Genomic DNA, 21,304 nt, shown 5'->3' with positions numbered 1-21,304 from the left:
TCTGCACTGGAGCTTGGTCTGTGTGCAAGACATCATCACGTGAGACTCCAGCATACCTTTGGCCTGCTTTAACAGGCGCTTTTATGGCTTTGGGCCCCTTCCTTCTCTGTCTTACTCACACTCACGCGCATGCACACACACACACACACACACACACACACACACACACACACACACACACACACACACACACACACACACACACACACACACACACACACACACACTGTGTGCTTGCACTCCCTCTGTACTCCTCCCTCCTTTGCTTGGAGCTTTAGAATGAGGGTTATAAGAGCAGGAGATCTGGGTCAGTGTGTTCTGCCTGCATACATGGCTGACTGCCTTTTGATGAATAGCTGTGGTTAGCGCCACGCACACGTAGGACATGCTCATATGCAGAAAGTGCATGCTTGCAGCTTCCTCAGCTGTTGATTTTATAGATGTTTGTGAACAATCGTCAAGTGTAAGGAAGGTACAGAGTTGGTGAGTGCACGTAAGCGGCCCTGCTCTCAGTCTGCCACATCACTGGAGCTGTGTATTGCGCCCAGCTCGCTCCTCATGAATCTTTCAGCTGAGGTATTTTTAGAGATGACTGTTATGTAAGTGGCACCTGTCATGTGATCTCCACAAGGATTGGGAGGGAGAGAAATCTAGAGAAAGGGAAGGAGGGAAGGAGGCAGAGAGAGGGAGGCAAGGTGGGAAGAGAGGAAGACGGGGAGGAAAGGAGGACTCCCTTATTGCTCCGGCATTGCTCCCTTTCTGCTTTCTCATCCGCCACAACGCTCTGTGTTTTTTAATCCTTTCAGTTCTGCCTCATTTCTGTTTTGCTTTGTCTTTCTCCCGACCTTTTTGTACCTGTCTGACATCAACACATTCATCTATTTTTGCTTTTCTGTGTTGTCTGAGGTTGATCTGTGATCAGTGCACAGAGAGTACATACAAACACACACAGACGCGCACACATATTATTTGTGTGTTTTAAGAAAGTGGCGGCAGTTACAGAGGCAGCAGGTTGTTTTTAGGCTGGTCAAACCTGGTCGAGGGTTTTAGCCTGAGTGACACGTTGCCACATGAAACCCTTGACTAGGACACAAATCCTGGATTTACCTTAGGATCAAGAGAAGCATCAGGTAGGCTCTCAGTAAAGCTTAGTGCGCAAACACTCACACAGACACACACATTCTCAAAAAAGTATGTCATACACATTTGGGTGTTATGTAACTGGCTCTCTTTGAGTTCAAAGTCTCACTAATGAAAGCCTGAGGCCTGCCTGAGAGGCAGAACTTAGTAGAAGCCAGTTAAAAACTTGTTGATCCGGACAAGGCCTCGTTTAGACTGCAAACTGCACTGTCATCCTCTTCACATGACGCTTTAATATTCCATATGTGGCAAATTCACCATGTAACAGGGTTGACAAATGCAGCAGTTTTAGCATGTATCCTGTATCGACTGCATGTGCATTAACAGTTGCTTTCCTTGTGCATGTGTGTACGTATATTTATCTCCTGTAGTTATGCTGGATCCCCACCTGTCTGCACTGCTGTGGATGGGAGTCTTGGCAACACTGGTCATTGTTATCATCATGCCCCAGCCGCTGGGTATCCGAGCTCTCGTCATCATTACCATCCTGCGTCTCATCTTCTCTGTTGGCCTGGAGCCCACCCTCTTCCTCCTGGGTGCCTTTAATGTGAGTACTCTGCCTTACAGGGTCAGTTCATCCAAAATTACCACTGGTGATGTCTAGTCATCCGTTTGTCCATCAGATGTCTGTGTTTTGGTTCGTTCTTGCACACAAGATAAATATATGTACTATGAGTGCATAGGTAGGCTATCAACACACACCTAGAGTTCATCTTAATCCAAGTATACATGCATAACGTGCACACAGCTCATTTAGCAACACGGTTACCTCTCCCTAAATACATAAAGTCCAATGTGCCAGTTGTTCCTGCTTCTCAAATGTGAGGATTTGGTGTTTTTCTCTTCTTTATATCATTGTCAACTAAATGTTTTTGCGTTTTGGACTGTTGGTGGGACCCAAAAAGCATGAAGATGTCACCTTGGACTCTGAGAAATTGTGATGGGCCTTTTCTTCTGACATTTCAGGGACTAAATCAGCAAATTAATTGACAATGAAAGTAAATGTAAGTGGTTGCCCAAGACTTATGTTTGTGATGTTCAAAGTGTTTAAAAATTGATTGAAAAGATTCAAGAGTATATCGTTTTTACAGAGGCAATAATCCTGTTTCTCTGGATAATTCAGTTTTCTACAATGCTGTTAGTCCCAATGCAAACAGCTGACAGTGTGTGAGCACCTCAAATTCATTTAATTTACCTTCAGTGTATCAGGATAGAGGCAGAAATCTTAGATTTTTGGGTGAACTAACCCTTTAAGCATTTCTTCTTCATCAGTCCTCAGCGTGAGAGTGTGTGTCTGTGTGTCCGTACTTTTCCCCAGAGAATTGCTAAAATCTCACCACTTCTATTTTACCGTTCTCACACACTGCTGTATGTACTCTCAAGTACTGAGAAATCTCCACCACACTAGTTCCAGTTCTTCTTTCAGCTCTCACTCACACTCATGCCCACTTGGCAGGCCATTGCTCCATCTGCCTGTGGTGTTGCCCCTTGGCTCTGTAGTTCTCCCTGGCTGTGTTATGGGGTGTGAAGTGCGTCACCGGACCCTAGAGAGTGTGACACCACCCCTGCACTCACCAGAGATTTTCTAGATGTTGCTCTTAAACACACACACACACACACACACACACACACACACACACACACACACACACACACACACACACACACACACACACACACCAAAAAAAACAAAAAAACCCACACACCTCTATCATCTCTCCCCTCAATTGCTACATTTACATGCAGGCAAGAAACCGGGTTATTGAGAGAGATCAGGTTAAGACTGGAGATCAGATAACACGTTACCATGGACTGCAGAAAACTGGTCACTCTGGAGTCTAGTTTAAATGCATCTGGTCAGTGGTCAGATCTCCCCCTGACTGTGTTGTTGACACAGTTTTTTCCTTTCTTTGCAGATATATGAATTTTTGAAATAGCCAGTGTTTCCATTATTCCAGATAGAAGGATGCTCTGCCGATGGCAGTGCTGTGACACTGATACTTTCCCTGTCTAAGTCTTCCTCGTGAGCGTGCACTCATGTAAAAACCAAGTCAGAAACCCGGTTAAGCGTATACATGACCAAGAAGTCAGGTTTCTCTGGCATATAGAAGCCGTGTTAACCGGGTTTCTGTTAATCCCTTTGCCTTGTTTCTGGTTTACATGATGTTTAAGAAATCATGTCAGTGCAGAGGAGCCAACAACAACCAGGTTACTTATGTGCATGTAAACACACTCTATGTGTCCTCATTTAACCTAAAAGCCTGGCACCGTACTGCTGTCAACACTTTCTGTCTGACCCAGAGCCCTCAGCCCAGGCCATGTTGGTTTCCCAATATTAAAATGATGAATGGTTTATTGCCTTGGATGTTAATTATTAAAGAGAAATTGACTTTATTTTTCAGGTGTGTAATAAAATCATCTTCCTGATAAGCTTCGTGGGGAACCGAGGAACCTTCACTCGTGGCTACAAAGCCATGGTGTTGGACTTTGAGTTCCTCTACCACCTCATTTACCTCATCATCTGCTCTCTGGGGGTGTTTGTCCACGTCTTCTTCTACAGTCTGTTGGTGAGGGAAACACACACATATGTACCCTTCTAACACACACTCAAACCTGCTTGCTTTGAAGAGGTGAAGACATGCAGTTAAAACCATTAAGAAATATGAAAGCAGCAGGTTTTTTGTTTTACACCATGTGTAAAATATTTAAGCTGTAACCTCACCTTTCCATTGTGGTGCATTCATGTCTTGCGAGTCAGATTTTTTGCTTATTTTGGTGCTGTAATGTTGTTGTTGTTGTTGTTAGGATATTAAACGCTGTTTGCCATTGCCTCGGCTCTGCTTTCTAACCTGTTGGTCTGAATATGGCAGTATTAGAGATATTTTCCATTCATGCTGGCCCGAGCAGCTCCTCTGCAGACGCAGCACAACATACTGTATTTCCATTTTTCCTAGCCTGCATAACAAGATGCTGAAGACTTATGAAGTTCATGTCAGACAGAGGAAATTGAGGATTCAGTGCCAGAGAAAAAAGTCACAGCGTGCAAGGAAATCTAATCCAACACACAAATTTGTTTCTTGCCCTTTCTTGTGCAACTTTATGTCCACCCTGAAACAAATACAGGTCACACTGAATGTAGAAGACGGCTGTACGTAAATTAATGCACTTCATGTGTACAGTTTCTGATTTTGAGAGACTGAGAGAGTCTCTCAAAAGTCTGAGAGACTTAAGGCACTTAAGTCTGAGAGACTTAAGGCACTTTACAATGAATATATCGCCACATATTTGGCTTCTTGCCTTGTCCGTGTTGTAACATGCGTTTTGCCACTGTAGCTGTTCGACCTGGTGTACAGAGAAGAGACCTTGCTGAATGTGATCAAGAGTGTGACTCGTAACGGCCGCTCCATCGTGCTCACTGCCGTGCTCGCTCTCATCCTGGTCTACCTGTTCTCTATCGTCGGCTACATTTTCTTCAAAGATGACTTCATACTGGAGGTGGATCGCATCCCCAATACAACTCTGAGTGAGCATTTATCATTTTTCACATGAAGATTACAGAGCGTTGGTTCATCATTTAGAAAACGTATTCACTGTCCCCTCCTGCTTTCTAGAAAATGGAGCCAGTTTGGCCAGCGAGTTTCTGTCTGCAGGAATATGTCAGGGAGGGATTGATGAGAACTGCACCACAGGAGCCCTGCAGGAAGGTAATGCACACTGGAGCAGTGGGTTCTACATTGAAAAAGCCTGAATGTGTCTTCAGCTGAATATTTCAGTCATTAAAAACCATCAGTCTAAGAACTATATTTGAATGTTTAGTGTTCGTGTGTGTATGTTTTGCCACTAAAAGTTATCTAAAAGTGGTAACAAATGTCTCTTGCAGCTAGATTGCACATTGTTGTAGGGCCTGATCTTTTGCCATGATCAGAGCAGAAATTTAAGTTTCAAGACAAGCCGCCATATTTGCAAACTGAGAGAAAATGCAAAGACAAATCCAGAAAGTTGTTAAGGTAGGACGGGTTTATGGTTTCATTCTTGTGACCCATTGACTTTCACATGACTGCCATTTGACCTTAACAACTTACATGTGACCTGCTTGATCCAAAAAAGCGCTTAAACGCCTGGGAACTCGTCTCCAAGGCTGAAATGGAAAATCTAGTTACCTTTGACTCAGTAAAACTTTTGTTCTGTTTGTTTTTCGATTTAGAGAGTTCATTCAGTCAAAACACAACGCTCTCAGCATAGATATAAGAGCCATAAAATGATTTGGCCAACAATAAATACAGTTAACATGGGGATCATGTGTGCAGTCCTGTCCATCATGTGACTGGGTGAGAGGTCCATGAATTCATGTGTCTTTTTCTTAACTGTTCTACCATGACCTATAAATGTCATCCAATTGGATAAATCATTCAGAAGTTTTTTTCCATCTGCATCAGAACAAAGCTGTGGTCACATTCCAGCTCCACAAAAACACTTCGCTTTGACTAACCGCATTGACAATGTGAACCAACACATGTAAGCAAGGTTTCAGCAGATATCAAGTTCTGCAACTATGCCAAGGATGTTTGTGACCAAAAAGCAGATTATACGCTGTGACTACAAGACTTTCAAATCCCACTCCAACACAGATTACTAATAGTTATCAGGAGTCAGAGGAAATATCTAAAACAATAATTTCTCTCTCTCTCTCTCTCTCTCTCTCTCTCTCTCTCTCTCTCTCTCTCTCTCTCTCTCTCTCTCTCTCTCTCTCTCTATATATATATATATATATATATATATATAGAGAGAGAGAGAGAGAGAGAGTCACATTTTAAATGCATATGCAAATCAGTCACCTGTGCAAATATCATAATGCATCATGAACATGAACATGGCATAAGATTGTTATTAAAATTTAAAAGTGGTGTTGTGTGTCACACTGTATGCAATACATTAAGTCATCAGAATATCTGGGGGGGTTATTGTATCATGCCTTTACAGATATTGTAATTAGCACGTCATGCTATCTGGGTTTGTACGTGTACATGTACCTGCATAATCTCTTTGGGTCTCATGATTGAGTTAATTCCTTATTATGAACAGCTTGATGCTTGTGAAGTTACATAAACTAGTGTAGGTAACGTAGGTGCTAATTCTGGAAGGACTGAAGCCTTACTTTGTGTTTCCTCAGATTTTGGGGATGACAGTGAGGAGGACAGCGACATGGAGCGGACATGTGACTCTCTATTAATGTGTATCGTCACTGTTTTGAGTCACGGCCTGAGGAGTGGAGGGGGTGTCGGAGATGTTCTCCGCAAGCCTTCCAAGGAGGTACATGTAACTCTGATTAGGCCCCTGACTGTACGGTGTGTGTGTGTGTGTGTGTGTGTGTGTGTCTATGAGCTGAGAGGGTGTAATACCCGCAGCTTTAGCACGGTCATGTGAGCTGGCTGGGAGCCCATTGTGCTCTGAGCTTGTTTTTATTTCAAAAGCATGGAGGTTTCACAACGTTTCCATACAGCTGTGCTGCCTCCGCCTTGTGTGAGCATTTAACCTCAGAATAGATTTCCTCTGAATTCAGGCTCAACCACTAATGATGTCAAAAGAGGATGTGAATATCTGCCACACATATTCACAACACAATGCAACTTGGGGCAGAAAGTCTGGCAGGCTGCTGAGGTAAACTACTGAAGTGTTCTAGCAGTCAGCCATGTAATCACATGGGAGGCAGTGCGGCTCAGCACCCTGTTGCTTGTTCTAAATAAGAGTGATTTTGTGACAGCATCAGGCTAGTGGCCACTGCAGGGTATTTCCCTTCTGGGACGATCTGACCACATTACTTTAAAGAGCAATAACTAGAAATGGAAAATGAGCGAATGAAACTGCTCTTGCAGTATGTCGGCAGTGAAGTCCATCGTAGCTCTGTTGGCTAATGCCGTGAAATAAACGTTTCTCGCCTGTGTTGTGAAGGCTTTTTAAACTGTGTCCTACCTACAGAGGCAGGCTGCATCAGGTTGACCTGACGGCTTTCTGCCGTCTCTGTTACTGTAGCATCTGGCAGGTTTTACCTGTGGTCTTGTGTTTCCATTAATATCCATGACGACAAAGGTTCATCTTGTTTCAAAATCATAACATCATCCCCAACACATGTATACATAAAGACTTGCCATTGAGGTCATACATTTAAATGGGCCAGTATTTCTACACCAGTCCCCCATGACACAGATTCTTCTTAAATTTACTCTTGATCACTTGTTGTGAAAATGAAATTGATAATTACTGTGATTATAATGTTTTGTCACTATGTGTAAACCGGCAGTGGCAGCGGTGTACAGGAGCCACTGTTGTACAGCTTTTAGACGACCCTAACTCCACATGTGTCCTGGTTTCCTGTTGCTTTTCAGGAGCCACTGTTTGCAGCCAGAGTGATATACGACTTGCTGTTCTTCTTCATGGTCATCATCATTGTCCTCAACCTCATCTTTGGTGTTATCATCGACACCTTCGCTGACCTGAGGAGTGAAAAACAGAAGAAAGAAGAAGTCCTAAAGACCACCTGCTTCATCTGCGGTGAGACTCTTTTTTTTTCGATTTGTCAATCAATACAAAATTTACTACAAGTTTGAGAATGGATCAACAGTGTTAAGCAAACAGAAAAGGCATACATGTATAGGTTCTGACTCTTTCATTGTGAGCATTGGCAGCTTTTTTGTTTTTAACTGTTCAGATAAAATAAGCAACTAGAAGACAACAACTCAAGCATGAGGGAACTAGAACAGAATATTTGTCTATTTTCTGTCACTATATAGGCGAAGCGGATAATCATAAAACTCTCAATATGCAGAATAACAACGAAAGCACTACAGTTGACCTTCTTGCACTCAGACATGCATACATACATACACCATGCACTCTCTCATTTACCTGATGTCTTTTTGTTTCACCTCCATTTTACTCTTGCCATGGGAATCAAACCTTTTGCTCTCCAGTGATAGGATTGCTTCTCTAATCACAAGGGCACCCTGCCAGTCAGGGAGGACTTCGCTCTGTTGTTGGAAAGGCTCTCAGCCATTCTCAGCCATCCAGGTCATGGTTATCAAAGGAGGGTTGAATCAAGGGCAACTGGACTTGCTTGTAGATGCTTGCAAATGTTTGCGCTCTTATCAAAGGGGCTTCCTCAGTTCTAACTGGTCGGTGGGGAGTCCGGTATGTCTGTGGGGTCATTATGAAATTCACTGATAGCACCTGGTCTGTTGCGGTGACAGTTGCTGAAGTGACCTGAGGCCAAACAACAGTCACTGGAGTTGTCACATGAGGAAACTAAACAACCATTAAACAAATGCATGGCTCAACACAGGAGGGCCAGCTCGTCAGCAGTTTACCCACACCTGAAAGAAAGTCATTCAAGGACTGCAACGTAAATATTTGAGGTAGGGAGGACAGGTGGAATGAAAGAGGAGGCTATCTACGTCAAAGTTGGGAAACCGTCCCTCAGCAGAGAAGAAGGTCTAGTTATCACTTATCCCCCAACCTACAATACTGTCCTTCTATCCCCTCCATGGAGATTTAACAATTTACAGTTACACTCGTGTGACGACCGTTGCTGACACTTGGCCTCAGGTGACTCTAACAATTCAAACAACAGCCATTACACAGCCAGGACTAACTACAACCAAGTCCCGCTGCCCTAGATCCAGCCCTCCTTGGGAGTGTCTGTGTTTCAGACACTGCGTCATTAGTGCTCTTCCACAATCCATCTCATGCCACTTGGTTAGTTCCCAAATTCCCCTCTCAGAATGTTAGATTCTTGGTGTCGTTGTGGTTTCTGGTAAGCGTGTTTCTAAAGGTGTATGCAGTTCGTTACAGTCCTCCCCCCCCCCCTTCACTTCGCTGTCGTTCCAAAGAAGGCTGAGTCATGAGAGCTTCCTGCCACTGCTCTGCTCGCCTCCATAATTCATTTCTGTCTCACACGCACACACATCTTCTCCCACTCACAAACTTAATTTTCATACCATATGTTTTGTGCGACTTTCCTGATTACCCATGCTCTGTCCCTCTCTGTGTGGCCTCATCTGCATTTCCTTATATGCACATCACATGTGTGAATGCCTAAATAAGCACATGCTGATGAGTGCGTGTGCTTCTGGACAGTATGTGTGTGTGAGCCCAGCAGTATCTGCCGTGTGAGAGCATGTGTGTGTCTGCGTACGTTGGGTCAGGCAGTCAGGATAAGTGGTAAGCATATGGAACGAGAACAGTATTGTGTCACCCAGCCCGCCATCAGCTCTGACTCACTCATGTTAAAGAAGGCCAGGCCACAGGGGGAGCTGCCGTCTCTATGGTTTCCAGACGGACCGCAAGGGAACAGGAGATGCAGAGATTAGGAGCCGACCTCCACGGGCTTAAGTGGCTCTGCATCCACTAGCTTGGTTTTATAAGCCATCGATCTTTCTCTCAATCTTGTATTATTTTTTAGATCATTTGGTCTGTTGCCAGTGATTGATTTATGTCATGCACTTCCTGTGCAGGTTGGCTGATTTTTACCTGTAGCTGGAAGGAACCACGCTCAACCTCACAATCGCTCTCTCCATGTTGAATAGGAAATGGGAATGAGTAATTTATTGACTGTTAACAACTCACTGAATGTGTTAAAGGTCCTCTGTAGAACACTGTTTGCATTTGTTTTAATGTTATGGATTACTGAACATGTCATTGTGTATTTAACATTAATGAGAATTTCTCCCAGCACCAGTTGGCTCAGTTTTTATTCAGCTTTAGTTGTCTTATAACATGGGCCTGAATATAGAGACTGCCCGGCTTATTTAAATGTAGCCCCCCAAGGTTGCACTCTTATCAGTAACATTACTGCACAGCCTGCAGCTCCCTTTACCATTCATATACAATCAGAAAATGTGTGTTTTAAGCACTTGAAGGGAATGTGTCAACTAATGGGTTTTATTGCTGTTTAAAGACAAAGACTTATTTATTTAAGAATCTGAATATTTATTTGCAAGTCAGTCCACAAGAAATGCAGAAACACAGACAAGCGAGACTGAAATTTGTGCTGATATGATGCAAGACTCTGGAGTTACTCCACAACCCACATGACCAGGTCGACCAACAGAAAATGCTTGAATCAAACTGATTGGAGTCTGTTTTATAGGACTACTGAAACCTGTGAAGCATGCACGCACGCACGCACGCACGCACACAGGCACACACAAACACAAAAAGAAGATCTTCAATCATTGTCTATCATTCTTTCCATTTAGTTTTCAGTGGAATTACATATTTGTGTAGAATTCACTTTGAAGGTGTGAAGGCCGACACACAGACCAAATTTAGGAGATGTTTTGCTTGTCAAATCCACCTAGAAAATCCCCAAAGCTAACGCGTCCCTGATGCTCTCCTCTTTCATTTCTGTCTGCAAATACCGCACGACCAAAAAGTGCTTTTTCATGTCTGTGATGGACACAGCAGCAGCTCTGCTCATCTGACAGCCTGTCATGGGTGATGCTTAATTTCCCGGAGCGTTAACCTACAATTTAGTGCAGATGCGCTTGTTTTGTGTGAACCCTGCTTCTGTATTCTGCTTTTTGTTTGCCAGTACTGTTTTATCTGCTTGTCTGTTTCCTTACTCCATTTTGGCAGTTGCCATGTATTTATGTCATAAGTCTTTTTGTTCTTAAAAAGCCTTTCCACCGTCATTATTATGGATATTATGCACAGTCTTGAATGTGGCTTGCATTGCTTTCTTTTCACCAGTATTGAGCAGGATAATGTCAGGTTTCCAACTGATATTACAGGATATGTTAGTTTTTAAACTCACAAAAGTGTAGCACTACAGACTGAAACTGTGCTCCTTATTACCGCCTTACAACTCAAGTTACAGACACTTAATTCCTCTGAATGTGACTCATTTTATTCAGATCTTTTATATAAGTCTTTTTTCCCATGTATCTCTTGCAAAAGAGACTTTCACATCAACAAGACTTCCTGAATGTATACATTTAACTTTAACTAACTTACAATTTTCTTCCCACAGAAACAGAAGCTAGCTGTTTTGTTTTCTTCGACATACTCTTACCTTGCACAATAAAGAGTGTGTGTTATTGTCTCGCTACAGGCCTGGAGCGGGACAAGTTTGACAACAAGACGGTGACTTTTGAAGAGCACATCAAAGAGGAGCACAACATGTGGCACTACCTGTTCTTTATTGTGCTGGTGAAAGTTAAAGATTCCACCGAATACACAGGCCCCGAGAGCTACGTGGCTGAGATGATCAAGGTAAATAACAAGCACAGACACACCCTTAAAACACTCATCCACCTCCTCCGATGATAATGCAGGCCTACTTCTTTTTTTTGTTGTTGTAAATGGGTTATATTTGGTATTAGACCACTCTGCCTTGGGGTAATAGTGATCCACATACTGCGTGAAATCAAGAACAGCTGAGTTGTTAATAGGGTAAAAGACATGTTTTTCTGCAGAGAACTGTTAGTCCACTGCACTGAGTCACAGACTATAGTCTGGTGCAACAATCCTGAAATGAGACAGTGGTGTGATCGGCTTTGCCCTTTGTGTTTTTGGTGCAGTAACTATGATTGAGTAGAGTTCATCAGGTTTTGCCTCTGAGTCAGACTTGTAAACATGTGCTAGCATGCCGCACACACCTTTGTACAGTAATGTGTTCCTGTTTTCTAATCTCAACTGACAGACGTGCCAGTCATGCACATTTAATTACACAAACAGACTCTGGTATACAAACAGGAAGTCGGTGGAATCAGACAGCACGAGTCGCAGTCTAACCCTAAAACTGATCAAAGCATGCTAAGGATTCGTCAGTCAGTTCTTTACTGATATTTCCATTATAGCTTACTCTGAGATCATTCATGCTATCATGTCAATTGGAGTTTACATTTAAGCTCTTGGTTGCCAAACAGTAGCAGCTTCCTGTTAAAACTGCCAATACTTTTTGGACAAAACACTTTATTAACTCCAAGCAAATATCAGCACTTCTGAATGAAAACAAAATGATGACACGCTTGGTCGACCACAGGAGCACAACCTGGACTGGTTCCCACGGATGCGTGCCATGTCACTGGTGAGCAGCGATGCGGAGGGGGAGCAGAATGAAATCAGGAACCTGCAGGAGAAGCTGGAGTCGACCATGAGGCTGGTGGCCAACCTGTCTGGGCAGCTGACAGAGCTCAAGGAGCAGGTATATCATGTCACAGCAAACCATGCACTCTCTCATTTACCTGATGTCTTTTTGTTTCACCTCCATTTTAACAGGATGCTGCAAATCTTGACACGGTTTTCAACATTTAGCCATTGAGAAGTTATTGACAACCTGCACCCATAGCCATTTTATTTTTATGAACTTCCTGTTCATGGGAACAGTTGCTTGGGATTGGTTCGTTATGGTTGTACAATCACCATGATGGAACTGGTGACTCAGACAACTTAAGCTTTAGTGTATTAGTGTATTTTGCTGTTCTGTCTCTCCCTTGAAGGAATTTGTTCATTCATTGTTGCCACTGACACTGTTGCCCCTGTGTCTTAAAAGAATAGTTCTACACTATAAAATATACTTCTGTGCTTTTTGGTCAAGAGTTCGATGACATGATTGATACCACTCTCATGCCTGTACAGTAAATATAAAGCAACAGCCAGCAGTAAAGTTAGCTTAGCCTAGCATAAAGACACCTCGTCTGACAGTAGCAGAACAGCTCTGCCAGCAGCCCTAAAGCTCATTAATTGACATGTTAAATCTTGTTTGTTTCACCCACAAAAAAACTCAGGCATAAAATGTCAAGTTGTGGTTTTATAGGGGGTTATGTGCCAGACAGTTTCTTGAACCAGATGCAGCAACTTCCTGAGTCAAGAATAACATAACCTCCCAGCAAACCACATGTCATTTTTACACCGTTTTTGTGTGTTTCAAATCTTGCATTGTTTGCATCCATATTTACCAGCTTGCTCCAGCACACGAACCAACCTGTGCTCCCCAGTGCTGCTTCAGAGGGAGCCTTTAAGCTGCAGCACGGTTTTATGAACCCATGCCATGTTACACAGGTGACCGCTAACAGAAATTGTTCTTTTTGTTTCCCTGTGCAGATGACAGAGCAGAGGAAGCAGAAGCAACGGATTGGTCTTCTTGGTCACCCCCCGCACATGAACATCAATCCGCAGCAGCCTGCCTGATGGCCCTTGGAGGCCATTTTCACTTGTGCCTGAGCATTCCTGACTGTGTACCGCATGTTAGACGGGAGGATGCCAGAACGTGTCTGTCTCCCATATGTATGTAGGTCAATATCTGACTATATACTTCACCAGACGCTCCTAAAATAAGTGTTTCTACAACATGTGTGCTTCTGAGTGTCTGCGTGAAGTGGAAGTTATCTGAGTACGTTACTCATGGTCTGTAGTGTGGATGTGTCCATGTGGGTGGAGTGTGCACCAAGTGCCTCGGGAACTGAGAAGCCGGTGCTGTAGATTTAGGAGATGAAAACACTGACTTCAGCTTTACAACCCAGAAAGCCTTCTGCATTGTACCCGACTAACAGCATGCCAAAGTTCAGCCATTGTTCCTGAGGGAGTATTCCTCTCTAGTGGCCTTGTATTGAGGTTTTAATCCTCAGTGTTGCACCAGCAAACTCAGGTCACATGTGGATTTGAAGGCTTGTTTGAACTCTGACACGTTATTTAATTTGTCTGACAGCAGTGGGAAGACTTAATGATATGCAATGTCTAAATAAGAATGAACTATTTTTGGGAACTGGTATCTGCTTTTTATATTTGAAATGATACTCTTTTATTTAAAATAAGGAGAGAAACAACACCTGTAAACAGTCGTGAAGAAGTCATCACACTTTTACTTTTCCTAATGCTGTTATAGTGTTTTGTTTTTTGTTTTTTTTTTTTATCTTGAGGGCAAGCATTCGTTATCACTTTCATAATTCTTTGCAATCTCAAATGGAGGCTCTGCTCGTTCCAGGACACTTTAGATAAAGAAAACCTTTGGGGGGGACGCTGAAACTCATTGTGAGAAGAAATAATATTGTTGCAACCTTTTCTAGAACTATTATTTGGAATAACGAACCACATAAAACCTGCTGGGGAGAAAGAGCAAATCATTTGACTGCTTCTCTGTGAAGCCAGTTCCATGTCCAGGGTTAGTCATAGTAATAATACGGAGTCACATTGTAGAACCAAACTTAGAGGATTTTGGGAGAAACCTTAAGTTAGATTTATTATTATTCTCTGCACTGAATTATTTAACCGTCCTTTCAATCATTTAGTCCTAAAGCACTGATATTTTCTGTAGCACACAAATGATTGTTATGTTTTGCTTGGTCACTTTGTGAAAGATCCACTAGAGAATGACTGTTTGAGTGTTTGGGTGTGTGTGAGAGCAAAAAGAAGGACTAATAGATGTCATTTGGAGTGCTGCTTGACCAAACTGAACTTTTATACTAATAGATGGTTTGTGTCTGAATTGTACATTCCATTCTTGGAGTCTATTTAAATAAAGAAGTGTGTAAAATAATCTGTTGGTGAGTGTTGAACAGTATCAGCATCAGTATGGGGAATAGATTACTGACAGTAATGAGGATGTTGGTATTTTTCCTGAAGTGTATCTTATTATCTGTGTAACTGCTGATTTGTTGACAACTCAAGTGGTGCCATTGCTCTAAAGTGCTGCAGTCAGATGAATGAATAGCCTCACAGAGAAGTAAATTTGGGAATTCTCCAGCAGATGAACTCTGAATCTTATCTGTGGTCCTCTACAAATGAGGAAGTGCACTTATCTTATGATCACGTTGCATGAGGAAATATGTTAGCGTGTTCAGCACATCCACGGCTGGGACTTAGTTTTAATTTGTCCTTTTCGGATTTTATACAGACTTTTGAAATTGTAAAACTGCCTTTTCTTTAGATTTTATGAAGACTGACGTAATATTATATAGTTTATAACAAGCATGCATTTTGCACCCAAAGAGCATTTTAACACCTCAAACTGGTGTCCAATTCTAAGCGTTACCAGCATTTATCTTAACTTGTAAGATAAGAGCAAAATGTATTTTCCAAAACATTCTCCAAGAATGTTAAAGCTCTAGGGGGCTAAAACAAAGTTACCTTTGTCAGGATGTTGCACAAAAAAAAAAAAAAAATCTAATTTAGTATTAAATTGTGTTAACATTTGCCTAGATTATCTTCAAGGGGCTTTCCAGCATTGTTATTTAATTAGAGCTCAATCACTGTGACCTGTCTTATGGTCATTTTGTAATTACCGAGTCCTGTAGCCCATCTGATTTCTATTTAATTCACTACACTCAAGGAATTTTCTAAAAGACCTTTAGTCAAACGAGCTGGTGAGGTTGTGGGATGTGAGTCGTTTAAAGCTTTCAATAAGAAAGTGACTGTGACAGACTATGAAAAACGAAACTCTGAAAAATGTGTTTAATGGGGCTTAACTTGCTTAAATACGTATTTTCTAATTAAAACTACATATCCAAAATGCTGTCAAGCATTGCTTTTCCAAATGCCTTCAAAATGTGTTGCCTTATTGAACAGTTTGTGTAGTCTCGTGAGTTTAATCTAGCTTGCAAGACTGGATTTTGTGTTCCTATCTTGAAAAGAAATATTTGATATCAATAAATTCACCCAAAAAGAACTTAAGTAGTTGTTTGGCTGGGTGGAATTTCCGGGCAAAAATCCTGACAGACATGAGGTCAAATGGGGGGAAAACAAAAACTGGAGGGAAGAAGAGAGAACATTACAGCTTTTCTGTACTCACATCATAATTCATTCTGTGATGATATAATTGGTTACCGCTTCAAAATACCTTTCATTCTTACTTCATGAGGAAATCATTAATCCACACCAACCTGATCTATCAGAGGAGCACATGATGAATTTTTGTGGGACCGAAGAAAAAAATCCTGGTCCAGCACATTGATGAGTGTGAAATGAAGCCAGCTTTCTGTTGACATGTGACATCCTGCTGTATTAGCGTGATTATCTTTCATTATAGGTCATTAAAGCATAATAGGCCTGTAGCAGTCTTATTGAGTGGTAATTTCATTGTGTATTGAATTTGTCAGGACATAATCAAAGCCTGTTCCTGCAGAGAAAAATGAGTGTGTGGTACTCAGTGCTCAGTTTAAAGGCTTATTTTAGCTTTATCATTACTTTAAGGTTATTAGAGATATCTATTAAGTAAGACACATCAGAGCAATCACCATCACTTAAATGTAAATTTCGTTATGCACCTTTTCATTTGCTGTGAGGTAATCATTTCATGAAAATCTGCACCACAGACGCGGAGTGCTGGTGTGATCTGTGCCTGTAGCCTGCAGCAGACAGGTGCAGCTGCCGTGTGCCTGATGCGCCCTGTGCGCTCAGCAGGCTCCCGGGGCCATGAGGAGATCAACGTGACAGCCAGCACCGCCTCATGACAACAAACACGGACTCCACCATGCACAGGTGCACGTGCTTCTCCCGCCAAGAGCGCGCTGTCGATACCGGGTCTCACCTGCCTTCTGCAGACACAGAGATCCAAACTGAACACGACTGAATATTGTCTATTATTATTATTGTGTTATTGTTGTTATTATCATTATAATACTGTTATCATTGTTGTGCGCTATGATGATGATGATAATGATTATGATTATTATGATTATTAACTTAAAAGCAAAAAGAAAAATAGGCTTAAGAAGCTGCTATTGTTCCTACATAATTAAAGAGATGTTGAGTATCAAACTGTAGTTATAAAACTATCGATTAATGTTGTCCACTGAGTGCAGAGCTCGTAAAATTGCATCGTAAAACACCCATAAAGCGCTCAGCCGTAAGTAGCTTCATCGCACTTGGTGACATTCTGTGGCATCACCGCCTGTGCAACAATCCTGGAGGACATTATTTGCGCCGATGGCCGCTATAGCATTTTTAATGTGTTAATTGTTTCTTTTTATTGGCAGTATGTACCCTGCCCACTCGCCTCTCGTGCCCCGAGCCTGTTGAACTCCTGCTCTGGTTGTCTGCCAGCACGATCCCTGAGCCGTGGCGAGCTCAGCCTTGTTTCCATACACTTCAGCATGGTGGTACACGGGATCCGACACGCGCCGCCCCCCGCTCTGACGTACGCCGCCGTCCGCCCACTGAGGCTGCTGATCGGTTGAAAGTGGGCCGTCCCTCCGCCGAGGATACAGCGCCGTTTAACACGTGAGCCTCATGTGACAGAGGTAGGTCAGGCTGAGCGGAGAGTCAGAGGGTTTATTTAACTCGTCGCTCTGTCCTCCCCCACTTTCCCAACGCGCCACCAACAGGGTTGCCTTCCCTCTGCGGCGGGACCACGGCGTGGAAATCGCACGGACTTACTTAAAACCAAAATAACGTTCACATTATCAAGACTTGTTTCAAACAAAGAATTTAATCCGATTTTTTTTTTTCTCAGAAAGCATTTTAGTGCATTTCACTAGTTGTTGTTTTACAACTTTTTTTTGTTTCCTCACCACGCGTAAATAAATGCGTATTTATTTGTGAGCACATTGGAAAAGTATCTCGACTTTTGACTGCGTAACTGGAGTAAAAGAGAATGGAGCGAATTCCAAGCGCGCAGCCACCTCCTCTGTCCAAACACCAGGCGGATCTGTCAGACGTGCAGGGGTAAGTTGGGCTTAGAGAGAAACGCTTTCAGCACACCGTGGAGCCTTTTCCTCAAACGCACTTGATATAGCATTTATTCTGTGTCTCACGCTTCACCACAGCACGACCTCACACCTCGGTGTTCTCTCTTTTTGATTTCTTTAGGATGGATTTCCCGATGTATGTTTATAAACCCAGACGAGGAATGAAGAGAGGAGAGGAAAGCAAGGTCGGTTTTCATTTTTTTTTTTTGCTGCCAACTTGTAAAGTTAGAAGAGCTTTTATGAAAGGGTGTGAACTCAAAGGGAGGAATTGGTCTGGCTGCAGTCCTGTAGTTCCATAAATGGTTGACCCAATTTGCTATGACATAACTGCTAGAGTCCTCCCTGTCGGTGTGACTGCCTCTGATCATGTAGAGCTGTGCGCTCTCAGATCAGCCGAATTAACCCAACAATGACTTTTATTCTTGCAGGAAACCTACAAGCTGCCTCACAGACTTATTGAGAAGAAAAGGCGTGACCGGATAAACGAGTGCATTGCTCAGTTGAAAGATTTATTACCGGAGCACCTGAAACTCACGGTGAGTTCATGCTGCAGCTGGCAGGGATAATGGGATTCACTGTGTTGAGTGGCATGCACCATCGAGTGGCTGTTCAGTGCTATTACATCATCTGCGCCGAGTGCGTCAGCAGGCTGTGAATGGCAGCTCTGTCCTAAGAGGATGTCATGTTCCATTGTTTAAACTGGGATTTAAAAGAATTCAGTTCAGTTTGATACACAATAAAATGTAATTGTAATATAGTGAATGATCGAGAGAGAATATTATTTCTAGGATTTATATGATCCCATATCATATTCCACATTTTGTGCGGGTTATTTTTGGCCTTGTTGCTGCTGTAGAGTTGTGATGGCAGGACAGCCAAGATCATGTGTGCATGGGTGGTGAAGCTTAGTCTGTGTGTGTTATATAAGAGGTGAGGATGTGCTGACTGTATGTGTTTGCTACAGACTCTGGGACATCTGGAGAAGGCTGTGGTTTTAGAGCTGACGCTCAAGCACGTGAAAGCCCTCACCTCTCTTCTGGAGCAACAGCAGCAGAAGATCCTTGCCCTGCAGAATGGCATGCAAATTGGTGAGCTGCAGATCACTTACACGCACACGTGCACTTGCACATGCAAACACACAGATCTGCATGGGGTACAGGATGGTTTTGTTGGGCAAAAGGCAAATTGCCAAGATGAATACATGCAAATAATTGTCTTCAAATATAGTTACTTATGTTTGGAAAGAGACTCAAAGTCAGTGTCGCTGCGTTCATGTCACATTGCAGAATTTCTGACTGTGATTTCTCGTTGTGTTTACAGAGCAGCCTCCTGTCAGCCAGGAGAAGTCAGAGGAGATGTTCCGCTCCGGCTTCCACATGTGTGCCAAGGAGATTCTTCAGTATCTAGCCAATCACGAGGCTGACGGTGACTTCACACCGTCCCACGTGATCAATCACCTGCACAAGTTAGCTGCAGATGTGCTGCAAAGTCCGGTCCGACCCCGCACCCCTCTCAGCCCTCGACCCGAGGAAATCCCTGCCTACCACCAGCACCAGCCTCACAAAGAGATGCCCACCAGCCTTCCCCCCAAACCAAGTGAGGGCTATGGGAGGAACTGTGTGCCTGTCATCCAGCGGGCATACGCTCCACCCAGCAGTGAGCAGAGTGGCAGCGATACAGATACAGACAGTGGCTATGGAGGAGAGCTGGAGAAGACAGAGTCCGGGGCGCCGCAGGGACGTCCAGATTACTACGGTCAGGAGAGCCAGCTGAAGCGAGTGCTGGGCGAGAGGCAGAGCTCCGGTATCAAGCATGAGGATGATGAGCCGCGCCACAAGCGGCCACGGGTGGAGTCATCTGAGGATGAGCTGCTCTCGGGAGGAGAATCATCATCGTCCTCGAGCGGTTATGGTAGCTATATGAGCGTATCCCCAAACCATCCACCTCCTCCACATCCCCTCTGCATGCCTTTCTACCTCATTCCACCTTCTGCTGCAGCCTATCTGCCAATGCTGGAGAAATGCTGGTACCCCGGAGCCGTGCCCATGCTCTACCCTGGCATGGGAGGGGCTTCACCCGCCATGTCCAGCGAAAGACCACCTCCACCTCAGCTAGTGTTGTCTCCCAGGGGAGGCTCTCCAGCCCCAGCCATATCTCAGACCCCCATGGACTCCCCTGCCCTCCTTCAGGCATTAAAGCAGGTACCACCCCTCAACCTGGAAACCAAAGACTGAGAGATAAGAGAACAGGAGTGAAGAGATGATCCTGTTCTAGTACCCAGGAGCAGAGACAGTAATCGGAATGAGACAAGACTGAGCCTTTCCATAATCCATCCTCATTCCTGTCCTCTGTTCCTCCATCTGGAGGTCAAACAGCAAACAAGAGAACTTGTAGAAATGATCAAGAAGAGATGGAGGGGGGAGCAGCATCCGTCCACACTCGGAGGATGAAAAGCTCTGGTTGAATGTTAAATGTTCAGTGATATAAATGTATCATATATACCGGACCTGCCCTGGACACACACACACACACACACACACACACACACACACACACACACACACACACACACACGCACTTGGTTGAATGTAAAGAAAGATATGTTTTAGATGCTGCTGTTAAAGTATAAACGCCAATGACACTGATGCATCTCACTTGTAGCTGTTGCAATAGAGACACGCCATCTTTGTACTTTAGAAAGTGTTGCCTCAAATGTTAGCAGTAATATTTCACCCAAAGTTTGTCGCCTATGTCCTGTAGGTCACCTTTATCATCACTGAAAGTACCCTTTGAACCAGACACTATGATGACTGGCACCATAAAATACAGGAGTTCCTTCAAGTGTGGACAGACAAGAGAAAGGGTACACCCAATGCATGGATGAGGGAACGGGCCACCACATGACCACACTGAATGAGAAGTCTTGTTTTTCATTAATAAACAGACAGTTTAGATGGATTTTCTGTAATTATTGTTCATAGACTTCTTGTACATTTCTATTTTTGATACCTGTTCTCGCATTCTGTCCGTCCAGAGAGATAGAAGGTGGGCAGAGTGTGGACAATTGTACGTTGTGTACTCAGAAACTGTGTACATACTGTAGCACTGTGCTGGACCTGGTCTGCATACTCAACATCTGTTTCTGCTCAAGTCAAACCTGGTGTTTGTTCTTGCTGTTGCCTTTTACTTGTGAAAAGCTGATAAATCTCAGATGCTTATTCTCTGTACTACGTATGAATACTGGAGTCAAAGGAGTGAGGAGGAGAGAAGTGAATGTAAAAGTTTTACCAGAAGACTAGTTTTCTATAGAAAGAGGTACTTGAGATTTTATATTTTGGGACCTACATGAAAGATGTTTGATGTACATATTTTGTCTATAAATGTTGATATACATTATATAAGTGTATTAATAAAGTATTTTTTTTCCCGTGGAAAATTGCCTTGACTGTATATATATGAACGAAAAGGAGAGTGTGTGTGTCTGA

At 43.2% G+C, this 21,304-nt stretch overlaps 2 protein-coding genes across 7 annotated transcripts in view; both read left to right on the top strand.

The window, feature by feature from the left end:
- Positions 1–14,671, top strand: part of LOC139327908 (inositol 1,4,5-trisphosphate-gated calcium channel ITPR1) — a 70,139-nt gene extending 55,468 nt beyond the window's left edge. For all 6 annotated transcript variants that reach the window (XM_070957977.1, XM_070957959.1, XM_070957967.1 and 3 more), the window contains 9 exons: positions 1,512–1,687; positions 3,543–3,707; positions 4,474–4,663; positions 4,752–4,844; positions 6,311–6,450; positions 7,524–7,689; positions 11,246–11,406; positions 12,179–12,340; positions 13,240–14,671. In XM_070957977.1, coding sequence (XP_070814078.1) covers positions 1,512–1,687; positions 3,543–3,707; positions 4,474–4,663; positions 4,752–4,844; positions 6,311–6,450; positions 7,524–7,689; positions 11,246–11,406; positions 12,179–12,340; positions 13,240–13,326 — 1,340 coding nt within the window. In that variant the 3' untranslated portion in view covers positions 13,327–14,671. The remainder of the gene's footprint in view (positions 1–1,511; positions 1,688–3,542; positions 3,708–4,473; positions 4,664–4,751; positions 4,845–6,310; positions 6,451–7,523; positions 7,690–11,245; positions 11,407–12,178; positions 12,341–13,239) is intronic.
- A 2,690-nt stretch (positions 14,672–17,361) lies between these two features.
- On the top strand, positions 17,362–21,255 carry LOC139328901 (class E basic helix-loop-helix protein 40-like). The gene is made up of 5 exons (XM_070958978.1): positions 17,362–17,796; positions 17,941–18,004; positions 18,248–18,355; positions 18,784–18,907; positions 19,140–21,255. Exons 1-5 carry the CDS (start codon positions 17,726–17,728, stop codon positions 20,051–20,053), a joined length of 1,281 nt encoding a protein of 426 aa, XP_070815079.1. The 5' UTR covers positions 17,362–17,725; the 3' UTR covers positions 20,054–21,255.
- The last annotated feature ends 49 nt before the right edge of the window (positions 21,256–21,304 follow it).

Source organism: Chaetodon trifascialis, chromosome 3, assembly GCF_039877785.1.
Source record: "Chaetodon trifascialis isolate fChaTrf1 chromosome 3, fChaTrf1.hap1, whole genome shotgun sequence".
NCBI lineage: Eukaryota > Metazoa > Chordata > Actinopteri > Chaetodontiformes > Chaetodontidae > Chaetodon > Chaetodon trifascialis.
The sequence above is the reverse complement of the archived record's forward strand: the minus strand, read 5'-3'. Positions and strand labels throughout refer to the sequence as shown.

Coding starts and splice junctions, on each gene's coding strand:
- LOC139328901 (XM_070958978.1), top strand. CDS start 17,726: ATGGAGCGAATTCCAAGCGCGCAGCCACCTCCTCTGTCCAAACACCAG. Junction 18,005..18,247: donor AGAGAGGAGAGGAAAGCAAG/GTCGGTTTTCAT, acceptor TTATTCTTGCAG/GAAACCTACAAGCTGCCTCA. Junction 18,356..18,783: donor CGGAGCACCTGAAACTCACG/GTGAGTTCATGC, acceptor TGTTTGCTACAG/ACTCTGGGACATCTGGAGAA.